A 21,137-nucleotide genomic window follows, 5' to 3' on the forward strand; every position below is an offset into this window, starting at 1 on the left:
CCTTGCCCTATGTTTGGTCAGAGCTATATCTGCCTAGAGAGGGTGGCTTTTTCTAATTTGTACAAAGGCATTATATGAGCTAAGATGACTAAGAGGCTTGTGGGCTAGGTGAGGATTTAAGATTTTTATACTGAAGTTGAAGAGAAGCTACTTGAATTAATCAGCACTCCCTGAGAAAGAGAACCAGTAAGATGTGTATGTATAAATAGCTATAACCAGAGAGAGAGAATGCAAGAGAGAGATTGATTGATTTTAAGGTACTGGCTCATTGGATTGTGAAAGCTGGCATGTCCAGAATCTGCAGGATAGACTCTCAGGCTGGAGACCCAGGGAAGAGCTGGAGTTCAAGTTCGAAGGCAACCTGCTGGCAGGATTCATTCTTGCTCCAGGGAGATCAGACTTTGTTCCAACCAGGCCTTCCACAGATTGGAGGGTAATCTGCTTTACTCAAAGTCTATTAATTTCAATGTTAATCTCATCTAAACACACACACACACACACACAAAACAACAAAACACCTTCTAGAAACATCTGAAAAAATGTTTAACTAAATATCTGGGCACTGGGCCTAGCCAAGCTGACACGTAAAATTAACCATCACACTGCTGAAAAATGTTGACCCAGGAGATGAACTGGGCAAACTGACCTTTAGAAGATGAGTGGCATGTGAGTGGTTGGAGTGGGGAGAAAGCATAGGCAGGCAGGAGTGCAGGCGAGGGCGATGGCGCCTAGACTCCTGTTGTGGCAGTGGGGAGAGAGTGGGTGAAAGGCAGAGGGAAGAGGTCAAGGGCCTCAGAAGCAGGCACCGTGGAGGCACAAACCGGAGTCCTCATTGGAAACTGACTGCTCAGCCCATGCAGGGGAAGGAAGGAGGTGCCATTTGGAAGAGGTCACTAAGCCCCCATCAGCTCTCTCTCATTCCCACTTTGGCTGAAGGGGCAAGCATTCTCCATCAGATGGGGTTTTCTGGGAAGTGGAAGGGAAGTGGGGAAAAACTTTGAGTTCTTGCTAGGCAGGAGAAAGGGAAGCAGAGTTGGATGTCCTTAACGGAGCTTCTAAAAGCTGCATGGTAGCTGGGCAGCTGCTCGCACCCTGAAGCACCATCATCCCCCATACGCAGTAGAGGGACTCACTCAGCCCTCTCCCTGCCCAGAGGGAGCTATCCTGGTCCAGCTTCGCAATCCTCAGGCCCTCTGGCCAGGCAGAGGAAGAGGGGGAGGAGGCTCAACTTCTCCACTCTCCCTTTCCCCCCACCCTTGCTCCAGGGGCCGGATGAGGAGAGGGAGGCGTGCCTAGACCCAGACAGTGCCCTGTCAATGCCCTCGGTGAGAAGCTCTCTGGAAACCCCAGAATGACTCGGGCCTAGGCCTCGCTTCCTCTCCTGACCGCATCCTGCAGCTCGCAGCCAGAGGCAGGTGCGGAAGGGGCACTGTCCTCTATTGGCCTCGGCCTCTGTGGACCAGATCCCTCTCCACTGATCGGGTGCGGGCTGGGCTGCAGGCGGGTGAGTAGCTATGCGAAATGCGTACAGCTGACTTAGGAGGTCCAGGCAGGGGGCCTCACTCAGCTGCTTCAAAGGAAAAAAAACCCCAGATGGGTCCAGGATACTGAATCTAGAGAGCCGCTTGGAGGACAGGGGCAAGCCCATCACTGGGGCTCAGACTCTTGAGTTGCATGAGATGGGAAAGGAGCCTGCTCCCCAGAGACACACCAGCATCCTCCTGGCCAGCAATCCTGGGCTGGTTTCTCAATGTTCCCAGGTCCTCTCCAGGGAGTTAGGGTCCTCTTCCTACCCTCCCCGCCTCCCCTCTTTCTTCGCTTTTTTTTTTTTCCTTTGTTCTCTCTCTTTCCTCCTCCCCCTTCCTCTACAGCTCTTCTATCCTGGCCACCTGGGCTCCCAGAAGATTTCAGGGACCACAGGACAGTGACCTCGCACTGCCCTTGGAGAGCACTGGCCCCTGACAGGCTTTCCCCGACCTCTGCCCTGCTTGTAACTCGCTCTCCCGGGCGGGACCCCCAGGGGGCGACAGTTGCCAGAAGTCCGCTCTTCTGTGTGCCCTGGAGGAAGGAAACCTAAGGGTGAAAGTGCTGGGGGGTAGAGAGCGGGGAGTGGGGTGGCCTGGAGGCTCTAATTTAACCTGGAACCCCCTGCTTTCTATGGCCCTGCTTGGGAAGGCTTGGACCCCTGCTTTGGGAGAGCAAAACCTGTCCCCTGTCTCACCGCAAGCCCAAGACCCCTGCAGCATCCCTGGTCCAGTAAGCCCTAATGCCCGGGCCTCTGTGGCCATTCTCTCGCTCTTTTTTTTTTTTTTTTTGAGACGGAGTCTCGCTCTGTCGCCAGGCTGGAGTGCAGTGGTGCGATCTCGGCTCACTACAACCGCCACCTCCCGGGTTCAAGATAAAAGCTCTCAGCCGGGCGCGGTGGCTCACGCTTGTAATCCCAGCACTTTGGGAGGCTGAGGCGGGCGGATCACGAGGTCAGGAGATCGAGACCACGGTGAAACCCCGTCTCTACTAAAAATACAAAAAAATCAGCCGGGCGTGGTGGCGGGCGCCTGTAGTCCCAGCTACTTGGAGAGGCTGAGGCAGGAGAATGGCGTGAACCCGGGAGGCGGAGCTTGCAGTGAGCCGAGATTGCGCCACTGCACTCCAGCCTGGGCGACAGAGCAAGACTCCGTCTCAAAAAAAAAAAAAAAAAAAAAAAAGCTCTCCACTGTCCTCCTCAGTTTCTCTTGGAAAGCCCAGTTCTGTCTGCAATCAGACGGCACACAGTAAAGACACTGTTGCCAGTCCATGCTTCTTTCCCGTCGGGCGGTGGTGTGTGGGGTCGGGAATTTCCAGGTCCCAGCTGGGCTGCACCTCAGGAAGCCTGAAACACTGGCAGGAGGTGAAGACACCATGACGGGGGTCTGAGGGCTGGATGATTATTACCCCTCTGTCAAAACACAAAATTACGGCAAATTTAGTTAAATGATGTAATTGGCTGTTGTGATTTATGAAGCTGGGTAGCGTTTTTCTCTAAAAACTGAGAAAAAGTGCTCCAATGAGCTGAGCAGAGGAGGTTGGCTTAACAGGCAGAAAAGGGTGAAGAAAGCAGAATCAGAACAAAAAGCAACCGGTTAGCATCAGGTAACTTCAGTTAACTTTCCTTGTAAGGGTTAAAGCAGAGGGGACTTCTTATCATGCTGGTTAAAACTGGCCTATCTCGTGATTTGGCTATTATCTTTCTCTCTCTCCTGTTTTCTTGGAAGGTCAGATAAACAACTCAGTTTCAGTTTGGTGACATGAAACTTTAGCATAAGTGACACCATTTTGGTTTGTTCTGTTGAGCCTAGAGCAGGAGGTCAGTCCAAATCAATGACCTCCAATAAATTTTATTTAATACCACTAATAACAGTTGCATTTTTCAAAGACCTTGGGCTGGAGGTGCCTTCTAAAATAACACCTGACAGGCCGGGCACAGTGGCTCACGCCTGTAATTCCAGCACTTTGGGAGGCCAAGGCGAGCAGATCACCTGAGGTCAGGAGTTCGAGACCAGCCTGGCCAACATGGTGTAACCTCGTCTCTACTAAAAATACAAAAATTAGCCAGGCGTGGTGGCTGACGCCTGTAATCCCAGCTACTCAGGAGGCCGAGGCACAAGAATCACTGAACCTGGCAGGCGGAGGTTGCAGTGAGCCCAAGATTGTGCCACTGCACTCCAGCCTGGGCGACAGAGCAAGACTCCATCTAAAAATAAAAATAAAAATAAAAATAAATAAATAAATAAATAAACAGCACCTGACCCATTTGGGGCTTTTTATCAATTTACCCTGTGAATGTTAAGTGCGTGGCTCAGGTACATAATTTGGGGGAAACTTTTAAAATATGTGTTTTGTAGTCAGATCGCCTCAGTTTCTTCATCTGTAAAATGGGCATGAGAGGACCCACTTACGTGACTGTGGTGAGGATAATGAAATCATGCAGATAAAATGCTTTTGAGCATTGTGCTTTGCACATAGTAAGCACCCAATAAAATGGCAGGGTTTTTTAAAAAAGATGTTTTCCAAATTATCTTCCTCACACCCAACCCCCAGGAAAAACAAGATAGTATTTACTCACGATAATTACAAATTAAATGGTCCAAACCTGTTTACTGGTGACCAAGTTCCACTTCCTGTGGTTTAACAACTGGAGGCTTCAAAAGGCCCATCTCCCCCTGTGATCAGGCCTGGACCTATGGCCGTGGCATGGGTTATATAAAAACAAATTAGTACCTTATACCTTTGCCTTGTCTTAAAATACTCAGAGATGAGAAAGGAGTGTGTTTTTGAAGAAAGGAGAGTTTTAATTGAGGTCAGATGCTGTCTAAATCCATTGAAATGGTCCATAAACCCAGCTACGCGTGACCTCCTCCCCATCTCTCCTCAGAGCTCTGCCCCCAACCCACACTCATCCACACCCCTCTGCAACTGGGTCATTTAGGTCAATGCAGTTTCATTCATTTGTTCAAAAATGTGTGCACCAAAGTGTTGTAGGTGCTGTCATAGCCCTGTGGGCTCGGGAAGTGGTGAGACAGGGCTCAGTAGGAAAGTCAGTTCTATGGAATGAACTCCCATTTACCTATCACCTACATTTAGTATATTTAGTAAAGATTAACATTTCCCTATATTATTTTTTCTTTTTTATAGTTTTTTTTTTCTTTATTACCTTTTTTTTTTTTTTTTTGAGACAGGATCTGGCTCTGTTGCCCAGGCTAGAGTACAGTGGCACGATCTCAGCTCACTTCAACCTCTGCCTCCCAGGCTCAAACCATCCTCCCACCTCAGCCTCCTGAGTAGCTGGGACCACAGGCATGCGCCACCATGCCCAGCTAATTTTTATATTTTTTGTAGAGATAGGGTCTCACTTTGTTGCCCAGGCTGGTCTCGAAATTCCAAGCTCAAGCAATCCATTTGCCTCGGCCTCCCAAAGTGCTGGGATTACAGGCGTGAACCACTGCACCGGGACTATTTTTTTCTTTAGTGAAATATCTTAAAGAAAATCCCAGGCATGGTGACATATGACTAATAAATGTTTCAGAATGTATCTCTGAAAATAATTGGACATTCTTCTTATATGATCGCTAGATCATTATCACAATCACTTCTTAATATCACCTAATACCAAGTTATATTCCAAGTTCCCCAGTTGTCCTCATACTGTCTTTTAAAGTTGGTTAGCCCGGGAACAGTGGCTCACACCTGTAATCCCGGCACTTTGGGAGGCCTGGGCTGGCCTCCATGCTTGAGCTCAGGACTTCAAGACCAGCCTGGGTAATATGGAGAAACCCTGTCTCTATGAAAAATACAAAACTTAGCCAGGTGTGGTAGCATACTCCTGTAATTCCAGTTACCTGGGAGACTGAGGTGGGAGAATCACCTGAGCCCAGGGAGGTCGAGGTCCCATCACTGCACTCCAGCCTGGGTAACAGAGTGAGGCCCTGTCTCAAAAAAATAAAATAAAATTTTGGTTTGTTTGTATCTAGATCCAGTAAGATCTATACATGGCATTTGGCTCTTTTAATCTGATATTGTTCCCTGCCCCGCAACCCCCAACTTTTAAAATCATGTCAGTGACGTGTTTAAAGAAATCGGATCAGTTGTCTCATGAAATGTTCTAAATTCTGTTTTATCTGTCTGTGTCCTCACGTTGTCATTTAACTCCTCCTAACCCCTATATTTCCTAAAACATGGAAATTAGCACCAAAGGCTTGCAAACATTCAGGTTTATCATTTTCTGGCAAGTACGTCACAGGTGGTGCTGGGTGCTTCATCCTGCTCCTACTCTGAAGCATGTCATGTCTGTTTGTCCTCTTTTAGCAATGCTAAGTAGATCAGTGGGTTCAGATGGTGACAGCCTGACCCCTCCATCATCATCTTGCGTTTTCCCCCTTCTCACTGGGAAAGAATCTGTGAGGCAACATGTTGACATCTTACAATAGTCCAGTTCCCCAGAAGGCTCTCACCCAATGGTTTTAGCAGCCGTTGATGATTTTTGCCTGAATCAATTATTTTATTAGACGTTGCAAAAGGTGATTTGCTATTTCTCCTAAAATGAGTTTTACTGTTAAAAAGCAATAAACTTCATAAAATGTGATCAATCACCTTCTTACTGATCTAGCTTCCAAATTCAGCTTGTGATATAAGAAAATCCCATAAAGACACCTGTATTGATTTATTACATATTAAAAATAACTTCCCTGTTAGTACCGCATTCTGGAGAGCCCTCTGCCAACTCTGCTCTGTTGTCTTCTTTAGACTGTAACCTCTGAGAATGCATAAAGTATGTGTGCACATATCTCTCTTGGTACAGGACCACATAGAATCAGGCTCTTACGTGTCACAAAGCGTGTATTAAGTGGGCTGACAAGTGTATTTTACTCGCATAAGTGCTGTCAGTTATTTCTCTTTCTTTGGTCTCCGATTGATGGGCTTGTTCATAGTAATGGATGGGTTTTTTAAATTGTTTTGCCTGATTGTTTGATCTGATTATTTGATTTTTAATTGATGATTGTCTGCTTCTAGCCTTTTGATGGGTCCATTTGATTAAATGTTAAAAAATAATTTTAAGCAATAAACTAGACAAGTCTCTAGAGAACAGGCTTAGGCCTACAGTCACAGGATTTGGGGATCTTAGGGCTGACAGGGATCAGAGAGGTCTCCTTATCCAACCCCACCCAGTGCTGGGGCCTTGTCTGTAGATAGCATGGCTACAAAACTATCGCTGTGGATTAAGCACACAGCCGCACTCATTTCAGAGACCACTCTGGGCTCCGGCAGGAAATTCCCAGACAGAGAGACAAAGTGTCCTGGGTCTCCTCACGGTCTTTCACTGTGGGGACACACTGACCAACTGATCTCCAAAAATCAAAGATATACAAAAGCAACCGATTCACAGCATGGAATTCTTTATGGTTTTTAATTTCAAGAAAAAGAGATAGGAAAGGAAAAATAACATTTTACCTAAAACAAAAGATCCACACAACCCACATTTTCCATTTCTTTTTTGGTGTGGGATGGAGACAAATTATTCATGGTTGCTCTGCAGGAGAGCTGGGAGTCTTTTTCATTTCTTTTTTCTTTTCTTTTTTTTTTTTGAGACAGAAGCTGTCTCTGTCACCCAGGCTGGAGTGCAGTGGCACGATCTCAGCTCACTGCAACCTCCACCTCCCGGGTTCCAGCAATTCTCCTGTCTCAGCCTCCTGAGTAGCTGGGACTACAGTCGCACACCACCACACCCGGCTAATTTTTGTATTTTTAATAGAGATGGGGTTTCACCACATTGGTCAGGCTGATCTTGAACTCCTGACCTTGTGATCCGCCCGCCTCAGCCTCCCAAAGTGCTGGGATTACAGGGGTAAGCCACCACGCCTGGCCGTCTTTTTCATTTCTGTAGTCCCACAGTCTTGCATCCTACCTGGCACGGTAGTAATGCAAAATGAAAGTTTCTTGAATCATTGAATTTAAGAAGAGAAATCCAGCCGGGTGCAGTGACTCACACCTGTAATCTCAGCACTTTGGGAGGCCAAGGCAGGCGGATCACCTGAGGTCAGGAGTTTGAGACCAGCCTGGCCAACACAATGAAACCCCAACTCTACTAAAAATACAAAAAATTAGCCGGGTGTGGTGGCGGGCGGCTATAATCCCAACTTCTCAGGAGGCTGAGGCAGGAGAATTGCTTGAACCTGGGAGGCAGAGGTTGCAGTGAGCTAAGATCGCGCCACTGCACTCCAGCCTGGGCAACAGAGTGAGACACGGTCTCAAAAAAAAAACAAAAGAGAGAGAAGAGAAATCCACAACCATGGTAGAATTCAATTTTACTCTTAAATTTTTAGCAAATATAGAATGCTTAATATGTGCCAGATAGTCACAGTCAACACATTTCACCCTCTCACAAACTCTGTGACTTAAGAAGTATCATCCCCTCCTCCTGTGATCTGAGGAGGATCCCGAGGGGAAAAGTAAGTGAACAACAGACCCAAGATCTCAAAGACAGTGAGAAGCAGAGCTGGAACTTGAACTCAGCTAGTGGCACTGGAGTGTGTGCCCTGAACGCCTGCCTATATATGGTTACTAACAAGCACTTACACTCATTAGTATGCTCTTTTTTTTTTTTTTTTTTTTGAGATGGAGTCTCGCTCTGTTGCCCAGGCTGGAGTGCAGTGGTGCAATCTCAGCTCACTGCAAACTCTACCTCCTGGGTTCACACCATTCTCCTGCCTCAGCCTCCCGAGTAGCTGGGACTACAGGTGCCCACCACCACACCCGGCTAATTTTTTTATTTTTTTTAGTAGAGACGGGGTTTTACCATGTTAGCCTGGATGGTCTTGATCTCCTGACCTTGTGATCTGCCCGCCTCAGCCTCCCAAAGTGCTGGGATTACAGGCATGAGCCACCGCGCCCAGCCTAGTGTGCTCTATTTCTTTTCAAAATGCATTTTCCACAAGTCCACGGCTACTGCTTTTGAGGAGGTTTCAATCTTTTGAAGGAGAAGATAACAGGCGACAGAATCACACAGGGTGGTGAGGAGGAAGAACCCAAAAGAGGGGGATGGATGCAGGGGAATTTTTTCAGTTTGAAACAGACACTCAAAATTAGTCCCAAATTAGATAGAAATGATGTTTGTTATGGTATATGTATAAAAGCAGAGGCTCCTGAGCAACATAAATGTCTAATCACGGAAGAATGGTTAGTTATACTGTGGTCTATACACTGAATGACGCCTTTAGAAATGACGACTATGAAATCTATGTAGTGGCACAGGAAAATGTTTATAATATGTTCTGCAAAATAATAAAGCTGGACACGACATGATCACAGCAATGTAAAATGTGACCATGTGGAGAAGTGTTAAGAGGATGGGCAAAAATGAAAATTATTGCAATTAGGGTGCAGGATCTTGAGTTAGTTCACTCTTAATATTATATTTTCTTTCTTTATGATAATAATAATTTTAGAAATTGAAACCTGAGAAGGCTTGACACGGTGGCTCACACCTGTAATCCCAGCACTTTGGGAGGCCAAGGTGGGAGGATAGCTTGAGCCCCGGAGTTTGAGACCAGCTTGGGCAAGATGGACAGACCCCATCTTTACAAAACAAATTTTTAAATAATTAGCCAGGAGTGATGGTGTGTGTGCCTGTGGTCCCAGCTACTTGGGCTGAGGTGGGAGGATGGCTTAAGCCTGGGATTTTGAGGCTGCAGTGAGCTATGATTGTGCCGCTGCAGTGAGCTATGACTGTGCCACTGCACTCCAGCCTGGGCAACAAAGCAAGACCCCATTTCTTAGAAAAAGAAAAGAAAAGAAAAAGAAACCTAGGAAGATTTGGGACAATTGGCTATATAAAGAATAAGACTTTGCCCACAAAGAAACGGAATTCAGAGTGCCCTGTGACCTTCCTTATCCTGCCACTCTGTGTTTGTGGGACCCAGAATAAGAGCAGCCCATGACACAACCTGCTCGCTTTAGGTTGTTCAGAAGCAGAGATGATGAATAGAAAGAAATGGTCGCATGCACAGCGTGAAGACAGTCATTTTCAGAGCAGGGTAGCAATTAATCACCCCTCGTCTAGCACATCTCCCTGAGGCAAACCACGGTCTCCACCCAAACACTGGCAGCTGTTGTCTGAGGTCCATCGAAGCCCATCGAAGCCCAGCCCGTCTTTCCCCAGCTCTCTCACTCACTGCTGGGACCACCAGGCAACCCTGGGGTTGCTGGGTTTCTCCCCAGTCCTGCCCCTATCACCCCTGGGAAGAGCCCCATTTCTCCCTCAATCCGATGCCCCAACAATTTACTGTCCATGTCCATAGGACAGGGATTCTGATTTTTTGAGAACAGAAGCAGGGTAATTTCCATGCTGGGCAACAGCCTTGACTCTGGCACACTTGGTTTAGTACCAATTAGTGAGAAACAGAGTTAGCGGGCACTAGAAAACTGGTGGAAGATGGAAGGTGGGTTGAGCTGTGGCCCAGGAAGCCACAGTTTTCAGCCCTGCCCTGTGTGTGTGATCCTGGCAAGTCAACTGAGCTCTTAGAGTTCTAACTCTCCTATCTAAAATGGGGATAATAATACAGGTTCTTTAGGCAAGATACTTTGGGCAAGTTATATAAACTCTCCAGAACTCATTTTTTTAATCTGTAGAATAGAAACAATAATATTATATACCCCATAAAGTTATTGTGAGGATTAATAATATTATATAAATATATATATAAAGTAAGAACTTTAGCTCAGAGCCTCTCAGCTGCGCTCGGTAAATATTAGCTATTACCTTGACACCTACTTCAGAGGGATATTGTAATGAGATATTATGTATAAAAGGTTTTTGTCTTTGAAATAATATAACAAGATAGTAAATATTTTTCTTTTTAAGTTGGGCAGACACCAAACTGACAAATTTTTTTTTGTTTTGTCTTGTTTTTTTTTTTTCAGGCAGAGTTTTGCTCTTGTTGCCCAGGCTGGAGTGCAGTGGTGTGATCTCAGCTCACTGCAACCTCCGCCTCCCTGCCTCAAGCAATTCTCCTGCCTCAGCCTCCCAATTAGCTGGGATTACAGGTGCCCGACACCACGCCCCGCTAATTTTTTTGTATTTTTAGTAGAGTCGGGGTTTCACCATGTTGGCCAGGCTGATCTTGTACTCCTGGCCTCAGGTGATCTGCCCGCCTTGGCTTCCCAAACTGCTGGGATTACAGGCATGAGCCACTGCACCTGGCCATTTTTTTTTTTTCAGAGACAGAGTCTCATTATGATGCCCAGACCAGTCTCGAACTGCCTGAGCTCAAATGATCTTCCCACCTCGGCCTCCCAAAGTGCGAGGATTACAGATGTGAGCTACCATGCCCAGCCTGCTTTTAAAAAATTTGCAGCTGGGTGTGGTGGCTCATGCCTGTAATCCCAACACTTTGGGAAACCGAGGTGAGTGGATCACTTGAGCTCAGGAGTTTGAGACCAGCCTGGCCAACATGGTGAAACTCCGTCTCTACTAAAAATACAAAAATTAGCTGGACATGGTGGCGCATGCCTGTAATCCCAGCTACTTGGAAGGCTGAGGTAGAAGAATCACTTGAACCCAGGAGGCAGAGGTTGAAGTGAGCTGAGATCGTGTCACTGCACTCCAGCCTGGGCGACAGAGTGAGACTCTGTCTCAAAAAAAAAATTTTTTTTCAATATGCTACACAGGTATAAGTGGTGATTATTACCTTAAGTGACTCCCATCTCTGGCCCTCAGTCTCCTCGTTCTCAGAATGGACAAAATGAGCTTTTGTCCTTAATGCACTGTGATGGATGTAAATACGAATCTCAGACAGTGCTCACTTTCATGGAAGATGTACTTACACACTCAATAAATACTTTTTCATTTTCATGGTGATGAAGAGGAGGGGTGATTTCACATCATTGCTTTCTCCTTTCCTCTCATATCCCAAGCATTTCCCAGTCTTTTCACCATTTGCCCCTTTTGACTGAGGCTGGAGGTGATGGGATAAGTATGTCTTGTGGCCACTCGGCCCAGGTAGGACAGGGAGTTAGACCCAGTAAGCTCTAACAAGCAAGACGTACTCACAAGTGTCCAGAGTCCTCACTCTGCCTTCAGAGTGGTGTGGGGCTGAGTCATATCACCAAGTGCCACCCCTGGAGCTCTGCCATTCTGCTGAACTCCCCAAATCACTCATCAACCCAAGTGCCCTGGGTTCCCACACTGCACCCCAAGAAAGCACCCACGGGGTTGAGAGAGGTGAGAAGGAAGCCCAGAATTAGTCACAAGAAGCAAATCAGAATCACACACAGCCAGTGTGCCCAGCCTTAGCCTAGATGCTGACCTTTTGAAAACCCAGAGTGGCTCCACCCCGTCTCCTCTCCATGGCTACAAGGATGGGGAGGGGGTAGCCCAGCCTGGAACAAGCTAATCCGGAGGGTATGTTGTCTAAAACTCCTGCAGTATGTTTGTCTAAAATGCCACAGCTTACAAAGTACTTTCAAGATTATTTCCTTTGATCTGTGAGGCAGCCTGAGGAGATATTATCATCTTCATCCTTTAGATGAAGAAAGTGAGGCTCAAGAAGGCTAAGCGAGGTGGCCAAGGATAGGCAGCTTGTTACTGAGCTCCAGTGCTTTGGTAGCTTCACTGCTATTTGTTAACTGCCCTTTAAAAGAAGCTTATAGGGGCCAGGCATGGTGGCTCATGCCTGTAATCTCAGCACTTTGGGTGGCTAAGGCGGGTGGATCACCTAAGGTCAGGAGTTCAAGACCAGCCTAGCCAACATGGTGAAACCCCGTCTCTACTAAAAATATTAAAAAATTGGCGGGCGCCTGTAATCCCAGCTACTTGGGAGGCTGAGGCAGGAGAATTGTTTGAACCAGGGAGGCGGAGGTTGTAGTGAGCCAAGATCCCATCATTGTACTCCAGCCTGGGTGACAGAGCGTGACTCTGTCTCCAAAAAAAAAAAAAAGAAAGAAAGAAAAAAAAGAAACTTATAAACCCAGGCACAGTGGTTCATGCCTGTAATCCTAGCAAACCTTGGGAGGCCAGGGTGGGGGGATTGCTTGAGGCCAGGAGGTGGAGGCTGCAGTGAGCTATGATTGCATGGGAAGACTCTATTAAAAACAGAAAAAAAATAGCTCATAGAAAATTTAAAAGTAAAGAAATGGAGGGGGGAAAAAGGATCTAAAATGCACTCACTCTAACACAATCATACATAATCATTATCATTAATGATTATTGTATTTCTTCCTAGCCTTTTTTTGCAAGTCCTTTAATAAACCATAGCAGTTATACATAAAATGCAGTAACCTTCCTTTTACTCTTCACATTCTATGACATTATTTCATATCATGACATGGTCCTGATGATCATTCATTCAACAGGTAGTTAGTGAGTGCCTGAGATGTGCAGGCATGTTCCAGGCACTGGGAACACAGCCTTGAACCAACAGACAAAACTGTCTGCATGCATGGAGCTCGCATTCTGACAGGAGAGACAAGCAAGAAGCAAAGAAATAAGTCGACAGCATTCCATTAGTTAGCACCTAGAGAAAAGAGATATACCTATAGTGTTCAAAACTTGAGCTATGAGAAATAAAAGAGCAAAAGATCGTTTTTATCAAAAGGACTGTGAAGCATGTTATGTTTTACTTAACAAAACCAGTGCTAACCATTTTACATCCTCCAGACTTGAAGTGTGCGGGTGTGTTTAACAGCTACAATTTTACCTTTTTTTCCCTTTTAAGTTATCGTCAACATTTTTCAATTTCTCTTTAAAGAACATCTTAAATTTGCATAATAGTCATTCATCTTAATAAAAACATTACACTATTGTTGGACATTAAAGTTGTTTCCTTTCAGGTTTAACTGTTTAAAAACTTCTATAACTCAGCCGCCGGGTGCAGTGTCTCACGCCTGTAGTCCCAGCACTTTGGGAGGCCGAGGTGGGTGGATCATGAGGTCAAGAGATTGAGACCATTCTGGCTAACATGGTGAAACCCCGTCTCTACTAAAAATACAAAAAATTAGCCAGGCGTGGTGGTACACACCTGTATTCCCAGCTACTTGGGAGGCTGAGGCAGGAGAATCGCTTGAACCCAGGAGGTGGAGGTCGCAGTGAGCCTAGATCACACCACTGCACTCCAGCCTGGGCGACAGAGCAAGATCCCGTCTCAAAAAAACAAAAAACAAAAACAAAACAAAAAAACTTCTATAACTCAGTGCAGAAACGTTTAAATTTAGTACTGTTGCATTAGAAGAGAGTGGCAGAAGCAAAACTACAGGGTCGAAGGGTATAAACATTTTAAATAAACAGGATATGAAAAGTTCTTTTTTTTATTATTATACTTTAGGTTTTAGGGTACATGTGCACAATGTGCAGGTTTGTTACATATGTATCCATGTGCCGTGTTGGTTTGCTGCACCCATTAACTCGTCATTTAGCATTAGGTATATCTCCTAATGCTGTCCCTCCCCCTCCACCCCCAGGACATGAAAAGTTCTAAAGCTCTTGATAAAGATTGACAATTGCTTTCTAAAGGAATCTACTCCCACACATATGGGAATCTATTCCCATACATATGCGGGAATGCTCGTTTAACCAGTTCCTCGATGAATCTGAGCCTCATCTTCCCCAGTGGGAGATGGGAGCTCACTGGTCATCACTCTTCGATTTTCGTCTGAATTTAAGGGAAAATTCCCCAAAGGACACATGGTAGATCAATTCCGTGATCTACTCAAACACAGGGAGTAAACTGTCTCTCCACATTGCAGAGTTCCACAGCAGGAGGGGAATGCTGAGTTTCAATAGCTACTGCAGGAGGGGTGATGAAAACTCACCAGGGCATGGAGAAGCCTTCTTTCTTCCTGTCTGTTTTCAGGGAACTCAACTAGTCAGTAAGTCAGAAGCAGCAACTTGGCAGGGGCGGAGGGGGGCGCTCAGTCCCAGTAGCCTAGAAAAGTGCCTCCTCTGTACTCTGAGATCTTGTCACATACAAACCCAGATGAGAGTCAGCTTCCCTGCCCTGAAAATTCTGGGGTCTCAGCCCCATGAAAAAATAACTTCTTGCCTCGGAGAGCAATAGTGAGGATAGGAAGGGCCAAGACTTAACTGAACTCTCAAACACAGAAGTGCCTGAAATGTGTCCTGCTGGCAGAGGTGACCTCACAGGCTGCAAGGCTTGCCTCTCTTGGAGTATATGGGAGGAACATGCAGAGATGCACTTTTTGACAGGCTGACCTAGGAGAGCCGATGTTCAATCTGCTCTAATCCAGCAGCTCCAAATGCTGAAGAGAATACAGGGGTATTTGATGGGGGGATGGGATGGATAGCCTGCAACAGAATGCCAGGCTTCATACCCAACCTAGCACTGAGGTGCTGATCTGTGTGCACACCCACCCATTCCCCCAGAGCTTGCAACATCAAGACTGGCCTGTGGGGATCTGGCTAGGATGTGCACTGACTGAAATGTCTTTAGGCCAAATCCTCTTAAATCAAAAGTATAAACAGTGAATTTCCAAACCCTACAGAAACCTCAAAGGAGAAATGACAGAGTCAGAAAATGGCTAATCCCCAAAGTTTGTACTGGAAGGTCTGAAAAAAGATAGAAAAAAAGGGATGGGGGGTGGTCTGGTATATATTTGAAAATCCAAAATGACACATCTTCTCTTGGAAGTGACACTCGGCTGGCAGATGCCCTTATATAAATATATTTTCTTTCGGTAATTTTCAAAATGTGAAATGTCCTTAAAAGTAAGAATAAATGATTTGCTTCCTCCTGTGAGATTACTGCACCTGCAGAGTGCAGCCAACTCTCATGCTCCCAGACACCACCCCAAATCCTCATCATCCTGAGATCAACCTCAACTACTGTGTTGAGTTTTGTCTCACCCAGTGTGCGACCTGCCCCCTGATATGCATTTCACTCCCACTGCTCAAGCAAAGACGGTTGTCGAGACAGGGCTAGCAAGAGTGTTTATTGAGAAAGATGAATTCACAGAGAAGATTTTCAGGTTCCTGGCTGAGTGATGGAGACCTCAAAAAACGCCTGGTGAGCGATTTCAAGACCTGTACAGAGGGAAAGACCAGAACAACTTCCAGATGAGTCCTGCCGCTTCACAGGGGTAGAAGTGTCACCAGATTCAACACCAGGGTTTTGTGAGTGAGAAGGGCTTGGGGTCTGACTTGGAGAAGGTATTTCTCTGAAAGCAAAGGCTATTGTGGGAGACGGGAGGAAGCACAGCCAGAAATCAGAATGGCATTTGGGGGTCTGGGTTAGATATTCTGATGGGTTCTCTTCCCGATGGGACCGAGAAGGAAACCCACTTCCCTTCTGTCTACCTGGTGAATCTGCGGGCTCCGAGTTGCTGTCTGCTCCATCTCATAGCACGTATCTTGGACTGGACAAAATTAGCTCAGGTACCCTGCAGGCTGAGAGGGAACAGCTAGTCACAGGAGCCTGGTTTAGGGAAGTTCAATTGCTCTGAGGTTCCGGGGAAGCTGATGGAGGAGACCCTGGGAGTCCAGGCAGCGCGCGAGGCAATGCGATGCCGGCCGGAGCAGCTTGCTGCCGCCGGAACAGGCGCGTCTGGGGAGCTCAGTCCCCTCCGAGACCTCTCCCCTCCTCTCGGTGCTCCGCTGCCGCCCACCTCCAGCGGCCCGGGGCAGCTACCAGGAGGCCGAGGCAGTGTTCGCGGCCTGGGCCCGGCAACGGAACACGGAACTGTCGTCCCTGGAGAGCGAGGAGGCCGAGCTGATCCTTCGCGCCAGGCGGCCGGTGCGCCCGCAGGCCCCGTCCAGCGCCCGGGCTCGGAATGAGCGGTCCAGCAGGAGGTAGATGAGCGGGTTGGCGCAGCTGTTGACGAAGGCCAGGCAGGTGGCAATGGTGAGGCCCCAGCGCAGCGCCAGCAGCAGGGGGCACGGCAGCGGCAGCGCCCCCAGACGCGCCAGGTGGAAGACGGCCCGCAGGGCGCTGAAGGGCAGCCACGAGCCCACAAACGTGCTCTCGATGGCGAAGATGATGCGCAGCGAGTTCCTCCGGGCCCGACCCACGTGCGGCGACCGGCGCAGGCGGCGCGAGATGCGGCAGTAGCAGAAGAGGGTGACGACCAGGGGCAGCACGAAGGTCAGAAGCAGCAGCAGCAAGCTGAGGCCCTGGAAGGCGTGGGAGGGCTCCTCGCCGCACTGGCTGTCCTGGCCCCCAGGCAGGGGCTGCAGCCCCCGGTAGACCAGGGAGGGCAGGCCGGCCAGCAGCGCCACGGCCCAGACGCCGCAGCATGAGGCCAGCGCGCAGCGCGGGGTGCGCAGGGGCCTTGCCTCTAGCAGCTTCACCACGGCCAGGTAGCGGTCCACGCTCATGCCCGCCAGCAGCAGCGCGCCCGCGCAGCGCGTGCCCGCCAGCGCGAAGCTGCTGAGCTTGCAGAGGCCCTCGCCGAACGGCCAGCGGCCGCCTAGCGCCACCGCCGCGGCCCACAGCGGCAGCGTGAGCACGAAGCCCAGGTCAGCTGCCGCCAGGTGCAGCACGAAGGTGTCCACCAGCCGCCGCGGGCCGCGCCGTCCGGCCAGTAGCCACACCACGAAGGCGTTGCCCAGCAAGCCCACGGCGAAGGCCGCCATGTAGAGCGCGGGAATGTAGACGTAGCCGTAGGGCAGGTCCCCGGCCGGACATAGCTCCAGCTCCTCCAGGCCGTCCAACCCCGAGTAGTCCCAGGGTGCTGACCCCGGGCTGGGGCTCCAGGGCTCTGTGGGGGCCATGGCCTGGTTATGAGGCCTGCGCGGGGTGCAGCCCTGGGCGCAGGCGGCAGCAGCTCTGAGCAGGAGGGGGTTTGTTCTTCACGCCGGTGCCCTGCACCTCCCTTCCTGCCACCCTAGCCCGAGGCAAATGGGTGGGCAGGAAAGAGGGGAGGGAGGAGGGGATGGGGTGGAAGGGGCAGGCCCCTGTGAGAGAGATGGTGGCCTCCGATTTGGGGCAGACCCGAGGGGTAAGGGCAGGGACAGGCAAAAGGGGCTTCACATCTAAGTCTTGGGAGGAAAAGTCCTCAGGGCTGGGAGACCTGCCGGGCCTCTCAGTAGGAGCGTGGCCCGTTCCTCTATTAGTTGCTCAGTTTTTACGTGAAATCGGATACTTGCCCCACTGTCTCAGGGTCGTGTTGCAAGAGGTGGTGGGTGCCTGAGAACCCTAATCTCTTCTCAGCCTCCACCTCACCCCTTCCCACCTGCACCCACCGGCTGCTGTATTCTCTGTTTTAGAGGTGAGAAGACAGAGCCCCGGGATTTTATGAGTATGGGGCCTAAGGCACGTCCCACCCCAAATCCACCTGTTCCCTAGGAAAGAGTCCACTGCCGGGACACAGCAGATCTGGGTGGGTGGGGGAGCCCGCCCTGGGCACTCAAGCAGTTGTTAGCGTCCTGAGATGTGGGAGTCATGTCTTCACCCTATGAGTGGCTTCTCATGAAGCCAGTCAGGTCCTCATGAAGCCACGCGAAAGGGTTTTAAGGCAGCGAGGAAGAGGTGTAGTCAGATCATCCTGCTGGAAAGGGGTGAAACCTGGGATTCACATCTGCCTCTTCCCTGTCTTCTCCTATCCTAAAAAACCTATCAAGCCAGACACAGATGTAAGCTTAGTTCAAAAGATGACACCTAATGAAACACCAGATTAGTTGTCCTAAATTATGAGTCAGGAGCTTGGAGGCAGTAAGATCCCTTGTGAACTGAGAAACTGAGAGTAAGGGGAGGATTCGTAAAGACAAGGGGAAATGAAGTCTGACCCTGAGTGGGCAGTGGGACCTAAGGAGGAGAGAATGGGTGAGGGAAATCTTGCTCTTTCTCCTGAAGGAGGCATGCAGCCACTTACATCTGAATTCTTCTTAGCAGATATCCCTTCCACAAGATATTGTGGTGGAACTGATGTCACAGTGCCCTCTGAGTCTGTCCCCAGTGTTCCCAGGAATGAGTGGCTGATGTGCCGGGCAACCTGGTGTGGAAAATTTGAGGTGGATTATCAATTTTGTTCGATTCAGACTTGTTAACAATGAACTCCTCCATGAAGCAGGCACTGTTTCAGGCACTGCAAGAGATGCCATTCTCGGCCTTCGCAGTTTGTTGCATAGGCAGGAGAGATGGTTACATAAGCAGAATCTTATGTAATCTTATGCAGGGGCAAAATTGTAGTAAATGTTAAAAACCAAGCCCTCTTAGGGTTTAGTGGAGGGGGAGTGATTATTTTTGACGGGAGGGCTGAATCAGAAAAGGCCTTCTAGGAGATGACACTTGAGATCAGTCCTAGGAAGGGGCTGAAAGTCAAATGAGAGCAGCAGAAAAGAGAAGAAAGGGTCAGACTCGGAGGAGGGAGTAAAGGGAACAAGTATACCAAAATGAGTAGGAATGTGGGCTTTTCAGGGGACAAGCAGTCTGCCAGAGCCCAGGGTAGGAAGGTGGGGGCAGGAGATGAAGCAGGAAAGGATCATGAAGGGATTTGGATTTCAATCTATAGGTCATGGGGAGCCAGGAGACATCAATCTGTGTTTTGAAAAGATCGCTGGCAGAACTATGGAGAAGGGAGAGGCTCAAGCCAGGGACCCCATAGTAGGTTGTAATTATTTGTGTCTGAAATAGATCATGAGCAGTGGGGACAGAAATGGGAGGATATATTCAAGAGATAATTGTAACATCATAGGTCTCACAAAGAGGAGTCAAAGATAAGCCTGGGGTTTCTCTGCTTAGGGACTATATGGACACTGTCCCCTTAACTGCCAAGAACACAGAGAGGCACATGTGTGTATGTGTTCAGTTTGATGTTGGTTTGAAGTGGGGTTATGAAATAATTTATCATCTAAACCAGGATGTTTCCGAGAGTGAAAGGGGCACTATCAGAATTAACCTGGGCCGTAAACCAGGACTATTTTGGGCAAACTGGGACATAAGGTCACCCTCGCTCGGGGTCCCTCTGGCACATGGAGATCCACAGGAAGGATTTGGAAAATGGTCTTAGAGGCCAGGTGCGGTGGCTCACATCTAAACCCAGCACTTTGGGAGGCCGAGGTGGGCAGATCACTTCAGGTCAGGAGCTCGAGACCAGCCTGGCCAACATGGTGAAACCCCGTCTCTACTAAAAATACAAAAATTAGCCAGGCACGGTGGCACGCGCAAGTCCCAGCTACTCAGGAGGCTGAGGTGGGACAATCGCTTGAACCCAGGAGGCAAAGGTTGCAGTGAGCTGAGATCAAGCCACTGCACTCCAGCCTGGGTGAAAGAGCGAGATTCCATCTCAAAAAAGAAAATGGTCCTAGAGCTCACAGAAAGTTGGATATGCAGTGTTTAGGCTGCTCCTGGCAAGAATTTCTCCCACACCAATTACAAGATGGGCAGACAAGAGAAGAGGCTAGGGAATTAATGGTCTGGACCTTCCCTTCACTGGCATTTCAGCCTCCGGGCTTGGTTTTCCCCTGAAGACCCACCCCAGAGCCGCTTTTCTAATGTCTGAGCATGTGGTTGCTGGTGAGCAGTGCCCACATCCGGGGTGGAGTAGGGGGCTGCAGCCTCCTCCCCTAGAAGGCTAGCAGGGGCAGTGCGTGCCTGCCAGAGCCCAGAGACCATCAGAGACAGACCCAGTGTTGCTGGACTTCACCCCCTTGGGCACACCTCAGTCTGGGGGCTCAGAGAGTGTGAGTGATCCTGAAAGCTAGAGATGAACAGCAGAGGTGAAAACAAAGAATGGGGCAAGCAGATCAAGAGGGGAATATAGGAAGGGGGTTGAGGGGAAGTAGAAGTAGGTTGTTCATTTTAAAAATCACAGAGCTACTTGCTTCCTGGGCCATCATCTCATACCCAAGGGAAGTCTGTGGCCCGGGGCATATGCTGAATTTTCTCTGCTGAGGCCTGGGTGCTGTCCGTGGGCCTGAGTGAACTTGTCTGGATGGGAAGAAGCAGCAAAGGTCAGAGTCAGGGACATTGCCTTAGGCCTGGTCTCCCGGGGTGCCCAGCCCGGTTTCAGTGACCAAGGCCAACTTCACAAGACTGCTCTTTCACCCTTCAGGAGGACTCCCCACAGAATTACACACAAGAACTAATAGAAACACTCACCCTTACAGGCTGGGAATCCCGGCCATGCCCTCTGACAGGTGTGGACAAAGCAGAAGCAGTCTTCCCTCTTCCTCCATCCCACCCCTGGGAGCCTTCTCTGACCTCCGTCCCTAATAGGACTTCCTCTCTCTGCACTGCTGGAGCCAGGGCGACTGTTACGTGGCTCCGTCTTGCCTTGCCCATGGGATTATGAACTTCTCAGGGCGAGGGGGAGCTTCTCCCTACTCATCAGGGTGATTAGCACAAGCCTGAAAACAGAGGAGATACTTAAATATCCAATGCTTCGGGCTAAGTTGTTTTCGAGAGTAGGTTTATTTCTGCCCCTTTACAGGTTATATTTAAGTTCTAATAACTTATTTTTTCCAATTTTAATTTTTCTGTACAAAGAATCTTAACATTTTAAGTAAATTGTATTTGCCTTTTTATTTTTAATCATAAAAGCCATCTAATCACATTACAGAATAAAGAAGAAGTAGTCGTCTTGGACCTGCTACCACTACACAACCAAACTTAGCCAGTGAAGGACATTTTCAAAAGTATTCATTTGTAATCTCATTA

The 21,137-nt window shown here is 48.5% G+C and overlaps 1 protein-coding gene across 6 annotated transcripts; it reads right to left on the reverse strand.

The window, feature by feature from the left end:
• Positions 1 to 15,455: 15,455 nt before the first annotated feature.
• On the reverse strand, positions 15,456 to 20,823 carry GPR25 (G protein-coupled receptor 25). Of its 6 annotated transcripts, none has more exons than XR_010114720.1 (4): positions 20,580 to 20,823; positions 16,170 to 18,471; positions 15,839 to 15,928; positions 15,456 to 15,565 (listed from the first exon to the last, which is right to left on the reverse strand). XR_010114720.1 is itself a non-coding variant. In XM_063613692.1 (4 exons), exons 3-4 carry the CDS (start codon positions 17,249 to 17,251, stop codon positions 15,913 to 15,915), a joined length of 1,098 nt encoding a protein of 365 aa, XP_063469762.1. In that variant the 5' UTR covers positions 17,252 to 18,027; positions 18,352 to 18,471; positions 20,580 to 20,823; the 3' UTR covers positions 15,456 to 15,912. The 6 variants fall into 6 exon arrangements, 4 of the variants coding, with proteins under 4 accessions (XP_063469762.1, XP_063469761.1, XP_055090836.1 ...); XM_063613692.1 differs by having other exon boundaries at positions 15,456 to 15,928; positions 16,170 to 18,027; positions 18,352 to 18,471; XR_010114721.1 differs by having other exon boundaries at positions 15,839 to 18,471.
• Between the last annotated feature and the right edge of the window lie 314 nt (positions 20,824 to 21,137).

This window comes from Symphalangus syndactylus, chromosome 19 (genome assembly GCF_028878055.3).
Source record: "Symphalangus syndactylus isolate Jambi chromosome 19, NHGRI_mSymSyn1-v2.1_pri, whole genome shotgun sequence".
In the NCBI taxonomy this organism is placed as follows: Eukaryota; Metazoa; Chordata; class Mammalia; order Primates; family Hylobatidae; genus Symphalangus; species Symphalangus syndactylus.

Coding starts and splice junctions, on each gene's coding strand:
- GPR25 (XM_063613692.1), bottom strand. CDS start 17,251: ATGGCCCCCACAGAGCCCTGGAGCCCCAGCCCGGGGTCAGCACCCTGG.